The 12,678-nt window shown below is 45.7% G+C and overlaps 1 protein-coding gene across 2 annotated transcripts in view; it reads right to left on the bottom strand.

The window, feature by feature from the left end:
• SH3BGRL3 (SH3 domain binding glutamate rich protein like 3) overlaps nt 1–12,155 on the bottom strand; it is a 73,025-nt gene extending 60,870 nt beyond the window's left edge. The window contains exons 1-2 of one of the 2 annotated variants that reach the window (XM_069622848.1): nt 11,824–12,155; nt 7,994–8,161 (exon numbers count right to left, since the gene is read on the bottom strand). In XM_069622848.1, coding sequence (XP_069478949.1) covers nt 7,994–8,161; nt 11,824–11,868 — 213 coding nt within the window. In that variant the 5' untranslated portion in view covers nt 11,869–12,155. The remainder of the gene's footprint in view (nt 1–7,993; nt 8,162–11,823) is intronic. The other variant, XM_069622847.1, reaches the window with a different exon arrangement.
• Between the last annotated feature and the right edge of the window lie 523 nt (nt 12,156–12,678).

Genomic DNA, 12,678 nt, shown 5'->3' with positions numbered 1-12,678 from the left:
CATTTTTCTTTGGGAGGAATTCCCCCATCCCTGAAGGAGAAGATTTTCTTCCCAGAATCCTCCAAGGATTTTTTTTAACTTTCTTTCTTTTTCCCCACCCACCCTCTGTTACCTGGGTTGCAGATTTTTGGGGGCAGGAGATTTTAGTTTTCCAGGCTGTCCAGGGGCTTTTCACGGTTGAGGAAGGAAGCTCCTCTGGAACCAGTGAGTTGTCGAGGTTCTCTTCCCATCATTGTTCTGGGATGCCAGACCCTTGGTTTGAGGGGTTCTAGGCCGCCATGTTCATCTGAGGATTCTGCTGAGCCCTCAACATGCGACTCAGATCCTGAGTTAGGTTCTGGATCTAGCCCTCCAGTTCGGACACCCGTTCTGGCAGGCATGGGGGTCTTTGCTCAAACCTAGGTGGTTCACAGGAAGGGTAATTATCCCTTCTCCCGGAGTACCCTGGGTATTGGGGATTCCCTGGGTAACCCTCCACCCTTGGCCTCCCCTCTCCCGGATTGTGTGGTCTGGACTCCTGAAACCGGGGAAAGAAAGGAGGGTTGTCCTGCAGGTTTGAGTTTGGTAGATACCAGGGAAAGAAACTTAACCCAGGATTTGGGGGATTACTGCCCTCCTGAGGGAAGTTAGGAGGGACGTTTCCTGGGTCAGTACTCACCTGGTTGGACCCCACCCCTGGGCTGGGGGAGTCCATACATACCCAAAGATAGGGCGCACCCTCCTGGTAGGTTGTGCAGAGGCGAGTTTTAGCTCCTGCAAAAATTCTCTTGGGGGCTGATCTTCTCCGCATTGCAAATTGTAGGCCGCTTTGCAAGCCTCCTGGGGGTTCCGGTGGATGGAAAAGTGCTTCAAGATGGCTGCCTTGTAGTTGGACCACCTTGAATGGTTTTGGACTTCCAGTCCTGCAAATAAGCTGTAGTACTCCAGATAGAATGTCCATTTTGCATAGTCTATGCAGTTCTGGCCATCTTTGATGTGATCATCTGTTCATATAGTTCCAGATGCTCCCAGACAGAATGTTTTGCATTTTTGTGGTACAGTGTTATGAAATTCATAATAGCCTTAATCTGTCTAATGGGGTCTTTCACCATAGCTCTCTTCTGTTTATTTGCCATCTTTTGCCGTGTCACCTGAGTCCACTCCCCCTCAGACTCAGAGCTGCTACTGTTTGATGTCCCCTCATCTTCTAGTCACTCCCCGATTCTTTGGGCTTGTGAGGGGCTCGCAGAACGGTGGGGCCTAGTTTCTTCTCCCCTGTGGCGTGCAGGAGAATAGTCTTCTGGCTTCTCTCTGCTTCCAGGATTAGGGGAAGATCTCCCCCACTGTCCTGATTGGGTGGAGGTTTTTAGAATGCTCTTTTGGGGCCCAATTTCATGTTTTTCTGCAAAGCGAACCAAATGGTCCCTTTGGAGATAGTGTTTCTGCAGGTCTAATTCCCTTACTTTTTCCTCATAGGAGGCTTCCTGTCAGAGACATCAGCCTTTGTTCAGCCAGGTCACCCCAGTGGTAGTATATAATGTCTGGCGTTCTTGGTTAAATTCTGTCTGGAGGTGGAGTTCTTTACTGATGGATTAATTATTCTCCCTTTCCAACTCTTTGATCTGATTTTGTAAAGTAATTATTTTTTTAATTGTAGTTGAGACTCTTTCAGGGAATCAACCTTTTCCAGACACTCCTCTTTTAGTGCATCTATTGGGCTTCTTGGTCTTAACTATTTTGTTGTTGTAGAGCCAAGTCCAATTTTAGCTGTTTGATGTAGTTTTCTAATTCTACCTCAGTATCTTGGCTCTTTTTCAATTCCTCTTCTATTAGTTTTAGTTCAGTCTGGATTTGGGTTAAGAGCTCAGACTGGTTTTGCGCAAGGGTTCAGTTTTCTTCATGTTTTGCCTCCATAACTCCCATATGGACATATATGTAGGCTGTGATTCTGACAATTTTAATCTGCTCCTCTTTAACTTTCGGGGTCATATACAACTCGCTCAAGGCTTGATGTAGTAGGCCACCATCTTGCCACATATCCATGGCGGTGACCTGTTGCATCATTTCTTCTAGCCAGACCTCCTCATCTTGCTGTGCCCATTCCCCTCCAACAAATAGTGTGCAGAAGGTGCTGCCTAGCCATGTTTATCTGTACTGTGGCCATTGTGGAGAGTTTTTCTTTATTCATTTATTTATATAATGGTAACCTGTATTATGTTGCTTTTTGTCTAGTTTGGGGTTGATTTTAAATTTATCTTTACACACAGGCCTGATACTTGCGGTGTATATTTTGGGAAGGCGTTTCTACTGTGAAACAGCTTTCTATCCCACAAAGTATCACTACCTTGAAGTTTAGCCTGCTGTGTTAAGCTATCAAGGGTGGCAACACTTTCTCAATCCCGGACAAGCCCCCAATCTGTTAAGGATTCCAATGGGATTGGACCCAATACAAGGTACACAGCAAGGGATGCAGTTTGTGGTTGCTGGGAGAAGAGAAATACTCACAGCAAGCACTTGAATGGGGCAGCTTGGGCAGCGGACCGGGTTTCTGGACAGTAAGGTCTGGTCACTGTACACCGCGGTAGGCTCTCCTAGAAGGGAACAGCTGGGCCTGGTCACTGGAAAGTAAGGTGCATCGGCTGGGCTCTCCTTGAATTATTTGGATTTATTTTTTGTGGGGTTTTTCTGGATCAGTGGATCTGCTTGGTTAAGATCACCTAGCCCTGGCCTAGCAGTGGAATCTTGCAGGGTGAGTAGTAAATGTCTGGATCTCGGGATGCGCAGGAGCTGGAAAGTTCAGAAGAGTGTGCGTGTCCAGAGCTCCCCATGCCTCCCTTTATGTAGGGAGCATGAAATCTCAGGATTTTACTATGGGGCAGAATACACTTGTGATCACTTTTTGACAGTAATGACAGTTAGGTCTTACTAAAGAAACGCGTATCCGCGGCAAGAAATGTTGCCGGGGCAAAAACACACTTAGCAGCCGAGATACCCAGAGAGAGTTCGGGGCAAAAATCATAGGCAATACTTTTGCCAAGGCAGACAGAACCAGAGAACACTCAGACAAATTCAAGAGTCAATAGGCCGGAGCCAGTTTCAAGTGGAACCGGGTTCCTGTTGTCGAGGATCACACAGTCGGATAGTTCACGATTCAACATAGCCAGGAGTACTTAGATATTGTCAACAGAGGAAGCAAAAGTTATAAGAAGGAGGGAAGACTAGGGCAAGCCTTGGAGGCGCTGAAAAGGGATTCAACCTAATTCCTCAAGCAGAACACAGTACCTTATTCAATGAAGAGGCTGGTGCCACGGCAGTTGTTCCTGGTAGTTTCCTGCAGACCCACGGTTCCTGGAGCTTCAGTACAAAGGACGACGTCTGGAGGGGTCTGCACCACACAGGGCTGAAGCCGGAAGCAGAGACAGTGAATAAAAGGTGTGCTCCTTAAAAACAGGAGAGGCTCTTCAGATGGCTATCCGGACCACTACAGCAGTGTGCAGCGATTTCGACCAAGTAGAGGATCCTCTGGCTGTAGAAGATAAGCTTATTATCCCCACCAGGCTCAAGGGAAGAAGACTCCGGACTGGATCTTCTCTGGTCGTCGAAGGGTAGATAGCTTAGGACTGCAGCAGGGCTTCACCGGGACGGGATAGTTGCAGCAGCCGACTTCTTCTCCACTTCTCTTCGGTTCCTTGTAGTTCCAGTCGAGACTGACCTAGCCCAAGAGTCCTGCCTTTTATGCGAAAATCCCCCATTCACACAGCCTGGCTGTCAATCACGCAGCAGGGGTTGTCCAGCCTGGACAACCACCTCAGCCATTCATGGCAAAGTGCGACTTGGGTTTCCTAGGATACCCTGTGCAGGGGGTGACTACACCCCTCCCTCACATTCAACCCACCTAGACAACCAGGCGCCTAAAGGAGGGCTTCTTGGCAGAAGCCCGCCAAAAGACAGTGAACAAAGAAGGCAAACCTGGTTTGCCGCGCAAAGTAAAATACAAGAAGGACTTTAACAAAAAGAAATGGCGAATAAACCCGACCGGAGCCAAAAGAAAAAGTATTTGGTCAAGCGGGTTTAAGTTCGAGGGTAATATAATAGCCTAAAACAATACCACATTTATATAGTATAATCGCTGTAGAAAAGTTAGGGTAGATACCACTGCCACCCGCCAAGTCTAAATGTTAAAAGAAAGAAACTATGCTCTAGGAGGTACAGACATAAAGGGCTAAGGATTAACCCCTTCCAGTACTCCATAGAAGATGGGGTGTACTAGATGTGTGGTTAAATGACTAAGTAAAGTTAATGTCAACTTCACCCTTTTCTGGGGGACAGTAGTCAGCCCCAGAAATGGAGTCGGTGGGAAGTCTAAAAGACAACCCTGTGTCACTGCACTGAAGGTGCTGTGTAACACACAAAAGAAGGGGGCTACTGAAGTGGTGTACTCCAGAGTCCACAATCATAAAAACAGATGAAATACACAGGTAAGAGTGGGAAAAGAGGTACACTCTTACCAAGTAGAAAAATAAACTCCAGAAATCCAGCAAAGCTGCTGGGGGACTCACTAGGCAAGGGAAATTAGCCATTGAATGAGAATTCTCCCCAACAGGGCCCATTTTATACAAGAGAATTGTGCCCGAGAACGGGATGGAGGGTTTGTGGACCATAAATATTAAATGCCAAATTGTTTAACTTCATTATGCATCATCTTTGGAGCAGTCTTCACGCCTCAACTGATGCAGGAGCGGGCTCCCAACAAGTTGAGCTTAGAGCATCTGAATCACCATGAAAGTAATATTTGGAAGATAGGAAAGGAATTCACAGACCTTCAAGAGGGACTCAGTGCATCTTATCCCTCCATCATCATCCCTCCACCCTCCCAAGAACTTCTTTGGTAAACAGAATGACAAAGTGTGCTTTTTTTAAGGCACATTGGGCCAGTAACATTGGAAGGAGATTAAATGTTTTACTACTATTCAGTGGGGGTTGGGACTCTACACCAAGGATTTATTGGATAAAAAGCAGCGTCGACATTTCAACACGGGTACTATAGCTCAGTGGCAACGCACTCATCTTGGAAGCAAGAAGACGCAGAGTAACAGGTTTGAATCCCGGGTCCGCGCATAGAAACATCTTTGTTATTAAGCGTGTTATAAATAACCAATTATATTATAATTATTTTTAAAAGCACATTATAGAAACAGGAGATAATTTCAGTTCCAATTTTTTTAAATCTGTGAATGTCCACAAGGCACTACTGTGACTAACAGTGCACTGGGGGAATAACAATGACCAAAATCTTGGTGGGTTTTAAAGCAGAAAATTCAGAGATGATAGTGGTCTTAACAAGGACATTCATGGGAAACATGTTAAAAAGTGAATTTGAATCCACGTTGATTAGCCCATGAAAGGATGTCAGAACTAAATAGTGCACCTTAAAAATACATTGGATTTATTTATACAGTGCCTATACACAATGTGTTTCCAGGCGCCACAAGACGAAAAAGGGTGAGAGTGTGAACAAGGAGATACAAAAGAAAGAATAACGGTCCTACCAGGCCTTGTGACATTGGGATCGTGCAAGAGCTGCAGCAATAAGTGCAGGGGAGGGGGTGCACCGGACTCGGGAGGGGTACCAACCCTCCAGGCTGATCAAGGGAGGGAGCCCAGACTAGTGCTAGTTTGGGCGGGTGCTGCGGTAGACTGGGCGAGGGGAGCCCTAGTGCCCTCTTAGACTCAAAGATACCAGGACGCCAGTCAAAGCAGACAGAACAGGGGCATTATCTAGGGAGGGCGAAAGGGAAGGAAATGGAGAAAAAAAGATGTGCGTTGAGCCGCTTCCAGAACTGAAGGAGATCTGCCTCAAGTTAGAGAGGCCCCTCCAGAGGGAAGCTCCTGCGGAAGATAGCGATCTACCACCCACCTTCTGCTTGGAGAAACGTTGGGTCTGCAGAGAGTTGAAGCTAGAGGACCTAAGTGCTCTAGCCAGGAGGTATTTAGGAAGAGAGAGTTGGATGTAGGAGGGTCCCAGGCCCAAGAAAGCCTTGTGGATGATGCAGAGGGTCTTAAATTTGATCCTTGCAGCCACCGGGAGCCAGTGGAGAGATATTAGGGCTGGAGAGATGCCGTCTCTGTGCTTGAGGCCAAGGATAAGTCTTGCAGTCCTATTCTGGATTAGTTGGAGGGGGCGAAGAGAGGAAATAGGCAGACTGAGGAAGAGGCTGTTTAAGAGTACCAGAGCTCTGGAGACATTGAGCATCTAGGGAAGGTGAGGAAAGGGAGAATGCCTCTGAGGAGGTGAAGCTGAAAGTTGGCCTTCTTGGCAGGGTCCATAATGTGAGGGGAGAAGGAAAGAGGAATCTAAGAGGACACCAAGGTTTTTAGCCTCACAAGAAGGTAAGGGGAGGGGACACCAGTAGGGTGGCCAGAGTGGGAGGGAAACGAGCAGCAGGTGTCCCAAAGAGAAGGATCTCGGTCATAAGGCAGAGGTCATAAGCCGTGCACCATGCCTGAATAGCAGCCAGGTAATAGGAAGTAGAGGAGGGAAGCTTGAGCTTGTGTCATCGGCATACATTGAAAGTGAGGAGAAAAGGCGGAAATCAAGTGGGCCAGAGGGACAAGGTAGATATTGAAGAGCCACGGCGATAGGATAAAGCCCTGAGGGACGCCACAGGTAGTGTGAGATGGAGGAGAGGAAAGTGCCCAGTTGCACCTGGAAAGGTTGGTTGGATAGAAAGGTAGAAGGTGAGCCAAGTCAGTGCATGGTCCGTGTTGCCAAGGCTATCGCTGACAATGAGTATCATAGGTCAAAAATTTTCAGAGGTTTGGCCACTTTGTGCATTCTTTTAAATGCTTGTATCACATTGCTTCAATTATGAGCCACATAGGGACTTTAGATGGGCGATTGTGCAATCTTAGAATCGTGAATTTAATCAAGGTATTTCCAATGTACACAATCCCATTAACATGCAACCACATGCAATCATTAACATACTCCTGCATTCTCTTTTTTTCCTTCCTCGCAGTCTTCTTTTCAGCCGGTCCTTCAGGTTGTAAATATCAATTCCTTTTCTTTTGTTTTTTTCCTCCTCCTTGGTCCCCATGTACATTATGAAGTTAAGCGCTTGCTTCTGTGATCTGTATTCACCCAACGGGGAAGTGGTTTAAAGGCCACAGCATATCCAGCATTTAATCCTGGTTCTATGGTATTTTTTCAACAGTAATTCTGCAACAAAAAAGAAGAATCACCCTCTTTCCCTACACTAATACCTGGTTTTAACCCCTTTGTTTTGCTCCAACTTTGCTGCGTAAATTGACTGCTTTTGGACATTTTCATATATTTTTGTTAATGTTTACAAATAATGCAAAACTATTTCATGCTGGTAAATATGCAGTGAACAGCAAATATAATTTAAATGTGTCTACAACAGTGTTATGATACAGCATATGTGTTCAATTATCATTAAACTTGTTCGATTATCATTAAACTGTGTTTTTACATCTGGACCCTCAATTACTGATATTGTGTGTACTGAATCACATCAACATGGGGCAGTCACAAAAGACCAGTCACAGTGAACCAGGTTTCCCGGAATGGATTGCAGATATCGTGGAAGGGCCCTTCAGAGCTCTTTGAATTCTGTAGACTGTACCCTCGAGGGATGGGAGTATATTCACATGGGATATTTGTCCATCCAGTGTGGCAGAGCAATTTTTGTTGGTACTGGAAGACCTTTTTGTGATCTGGAAAGTCCTGGTTTGCATTTAGTGGTTCTGACACAGTTATCAATCATCTCTTTTTGTTCTAAGCACTAGCTCGTCATTTGCAATTTTAGACAACCACTCTAAGATTTCTTGCCAACACTCATGAGTGAACTAAATGTGGCAGAAAGCATGTGCAACTGGGGAGTCTGGACACAGCCATACTAAATTTACGTAAGCCATCTGCAACCCACGGGCATTAATAAAATGCATGGTCCTAAGCACATGGGCCTAGCAGCTCATCTTGTCGCTCACTTACCCCACAATACATATCGCCATTGAAAATCTGGGGTGGCATGGCCGTAGGATTCCCTGCTTTGGTCCTCATTTCCTCACGAAGGCAGTTGTCCTGGGAGATGTCCACATTCTCAAACTCCTTACATTTGGACTCCAGGACTCGGGTCACTTCAGCCTGCAAGGATTTGATCTGAAGTTTTAAAAATAAATCAAGTTCAAAAGTTGCGTCAGAGCACACCAGTTACAAATTGCAGGGCTCGAAATTAAGATTGGATAATGGGGAGCTAAAAGCAGATCCTGGGTGTCCAGCATTAGCCAGTAACTAGGAGCTGCCACTGGCTAATGAAAACCTAGGAGATAGCATTCTGCAGATCTAACTTGCAGTATAAAAATCATTTGGCGATTTGACCACCTCAGGGTCATCTTTGACTCCACCCTTTCCTTCTCCGCCCACATCTCTGAGGTCTCCAAAAAGTCAAACTTCCTACTGCATCTCCTCAGAGGTACTCTGCCTTTCCTCTCCTTTCCCCAGAAGCTCATGGTATCCCAAGCTCTGGTTCTCTCTAGGTTGGACTATTCTAACAGCCTCTTTCTAAATCTACCTGCCTCCACTCTCCGCCCTCGGCAACTAATCCAGAACAGGACTGCGAGACTTGTCCTTGGCCTCAAGCCCTGGGATCGTATCTCTCTAGCTCTGAAATGTTTCCATTGGCTCCCAGTGGATGCAAGGATTAAATTCAAAACCCTCTGCATTGTCCACAATACATCCGCTAAACACAACTCCAAAATTGTGTTCCGTAAGACTTGGCGTTTTTGGCCTAATTTTGCATTCATGTACAGATTACCAGCAGGACTAAAAATTCAAATGGTAGGTAGGGTTGACAATATCGGACACTACATGGTTTTACTAGTTGGAAGACTTAGACACACACACCAGAAAAGCCTGTGTGATAAAGCTATGTGTCAATGAATGCGCTGGGGCTCTAGGCGTGGGGCAAGGACAAGTTTCGAGGGTGTGTCAGCACCACAGCTGTCAAGACTGGGGGGGGGTGGTCATGAAAGCTTTGTGTTGTGGTCACAATTACAGTTTCATTCTGGTAAATTATTCTACATGATGTACAACAGCCCTTTTGCTAGTTTAGGGGTGCTTTAGGTCTGTCCGTTTACATTACCCTTTCAGGTTTAATGGTTTCAATTTGGGCTAATGTTCGGTTCTAACACTCAGCTAGATCATGTGCAGTAACAAGCTAAATCGCCACTACTGGAAGAAAAGGTGCACTAAATAAATACATTCCAATTGTATGGAGAAGTGAGCTGTTTGAGGAGCAAAAAAATCCCAAACACTATTTTTTTTACAACAGCACAACTATTTGAAGCTCTAAAAGCAAACGCGAAAAAAGCAGGAGACTTTTCTAGATTGTGCCAAACAAATAAGATTATACGTACATCTCAAATAGTTACATGTCAGTATAAACAGCATATCGATGCCTCCTTTCCTTATATTATCTTACTTGGAGGCCTGCATTTGCAATAGAAAAACAAAACTGCATGGAAACTAGAAACAGAGACGTACAGTACAGGATGCACAGAACGCCACCTGGCACGATGCATGTGTAGAGGTCGTGGGTTATCCAACTGCTGCACACACACCATCGTTTTAATTGTGCATTGCACCATGACCTGGCAATACTGATACTGAAGCGGTCTTAGGTCACTTCCATCCAGGTACCTATAGTTCTACGAACATAAATATGGGTACACAAAAGCACAACTAAACAAGGCAGAATGAACCTGAATTTTGAGTAAGTGAGGGGCTGTAAGGGTGCACGACTACTTGTGTGAATCAGTATGAACGAGCGTGTGCAAGGCTGGAGAGAAGTATTGGTGCACGCAACCAGCAGGCAGGGTTCGAAATTCACGGGAGCAGGGACCTATTTAGCTCCTGCTTGCAGCCTAGAAGAGCAGAGTTAGCTTGACACCAACAGCTACCAGGAGTCCTTTTTTGGCTCCCTGGCTAACTGATGCCGAACAAACACACCTATATCAATTTAACTCTTTATTTGGGACAAACTATAAATTATCATTATGACAGATTTAAAAGGCATTTAAAGCACGATGGGCAATACACAAGGGACAAAATGATAAGTTTGCATCTTATGTGGAAGTTTGATTTGTGTAACGCTAAGCACTAGTTCCTGTTTATCCAAGCAGAATGTTGGTCCCTGCAGTAGGATATGGTTTCTTACTGTGGTATGGCATTTCAGACGGCGTTAAGGGCAAGCAGTCTTCTTACAGGCAAGTAGTGTTCTTACATATTGGGAAGGAGGGGGGCATTTGTCTATCTAGCAAAGACATTTTTTAATAGTGTGGCATGGCATTTTACATTTGTGTTAAGGCAGAGCTCTAAAGTTTCATGTGGCTATGTTATTGCACGGAATTCTGGGACTTGAAGTTTTCCTACATTTCAAATGGGAAAGAAAAAGTAAGCACCAGAAGTGAAAGAGAAAAACGAGACTGCATGGCATCTTTGTCACACAAGGCCACAGGAAATGCCACAGCTCTGGTTAAGGACAAAGTCATCATCATGAGTGTTGCCATACTGATCTACATTGGTGCAATCAGTCTGGATAGGTTTTCTTACTATGTCATGGTCTTTTTTTACTGGCATCAAGAGGAAAACCAACATGAGTGTGTTTATGCAGCCATCAATGGTGCATGCAGTCAGTCAGGACACATGTTCATACTGTGGCATTGTATTTTTTTAATGCTATTACGGGAAAGCCAACAGCATTATGTTATTACGTAGGCATAATTGCATATATTGGGAGAGCTGGCATGGACATGGTGTCTAACAGTACCATTAATGGCCTCATGGGCAAAGCAAACTGGTGTACATTGGTGCAGCCAGAATGGACATGTATGGTCACAGTCAGCATGCACATTTTTTATACTAGGATATAGTGGGCAAAAGCATTATGAAAATGCTCCCGTTCCCTACTGAAAATTTGGAATATAGTGGATTTTTTTCGTCTTACATTTCAAAACGGATTGGAAACTGGGTTGGTTTTTACTAAATAGTTCAGAGAGTACGTTGAAAAATCCATCAATTAACCCATTATTTTTTTTTTAAAAAAAGTTCTCCGGTTGTGGTGGAGGGGTAGAACCCCTGGCCCCACTTGGTTGGTCCAGCTCGATCGTGCCGCTCATTCGCTTCCACATATCCATGAGAAATGTTCACACGCATCCAATTAAAACATTCACCAGCCACCACTGATAAAAAACGCAGACTTCTCCAAAAACGAACTTTCCTACCAGCCCCTCCCCCGTGCATTGCTGATCTACCGCCCGAGTCTTCATAGACTAAACATTTTGTTTATTTATTTAATGTGTTGAACAAACAGAACACTCCAAACGCGGATGTGTAATTTAACGAGCACCAGGGACACGGAACTGTACCAACTGAAACTGTTCGGCCCCAAACACGGGTTTATCGTTTTCAGAAAGTCCTTTTGCATTTTAAAAACTACACTCGCGAGCATGTTCGTTTCTTAACAGATGAATGCGAGTTTCCCCAACTGTAGGAAACCAATGGGTGCCGAGCACCGCCAGGTGGCCCTGGCAATAGGTATACCTGCAATAAGTGCCCCGTTTTTGGGTCGGCTCGCACCTTAATACTGCCCATCGCCCCGGAAATCATCACCGTGTTCGCCATTAACCCTCTTCGCCCCCAGTGAGATAATTTACAGTGGGAACCGTTCGGCCCCTCTTTCTTTCTCTATTGTGCAGGCTCGGTCTGTTCGTACGCGCCATTAAGCTCTCGCCCACGTCAGGTGTACTATCCTGAAGCCTCACCTCTCTGGACGCCGTCACTGACGTGGTATAAACCTTCAAACTCATCGTGTTCTCTGCACAGGATCCTGGTTCCCACCCCGCGCGAGCCACCACAAGAGTTAGTCCTCTTCTCTTCCTGCCTCGCCCGTCACGTGACGTGACAGCGCTGAGCAACAAGAAGGAACAAGGGCTATAAGCATAGAAAGAAGACTACGACGACGCTGCGTCTCAACACAATTCTCTATAACAGATGAATTAAAGCGTCACTACGAGGAGGGAGCAGGAGTTAAGGGCGGGACAGTGGCGTCAATATAAATCAGTATGGGGCGGGGCGGGGCGACCACTATAAGTGTAGTCTGACCACACCCCCGCCCCCTATATTATTTATATAGAGGAGCAGTTGTGTTGTAGTTTAGAGGTTTAATAATCAGGTTACACACAATGAGGGTGGGGGTAGCACTGCAGTCGGGCTTTAAGTGTCCTTGTGGAGATTTACAGCAGGTGGTTCACTGCTCTATTACAGCTTTGATCTGATGATGTTCAAGTCACAATGTTATGATATGATGGCAGGTTGCAGGCTTGCCACAGGAGGAGCGCCAGGCAGTGACCTGCTTGTCTCCCGGTGGCTCCTATCGCGTTCCGTGCTCTTCGCGCATGTGTGCTTGCTCACAGTTTCGTGAGTTCACAGCGATGGTCCTACTCCATCACAAGGCTACTGTACCTGGCAGGAAGGACGCGAGACGCATAGAGTTGATTAACAGGAGCTTTAATGCAAGGCCCCCGCAGGACGGACCGACAATAACTGAAAACTAAGGAATGTTTAACTTTCACTGGCATGGATGCGTTCATGGGGTTCCATGAGTACTTCATAATGTA

The sequence above is a fragment of the Ambystoma mexicanum genome, chromosome 11 (assembly GCF_040938575.1).
Source record: "Ambystoma mexicanum isolate Mex_15411 chromosome 11, UKY_AmexF1_1, whole genome shotgun sequence".
In the NCBI taxonomy this organism is placed as follows: Eukaryota; Metazoa; Chordata; class Amphibia; order Caudata; family Ambystomatidae; genus Ambystoma; species Ambystoma mexicanum.
This window is presented reverse-complemented; position numbering and strand designations above follow the sequence as displayed.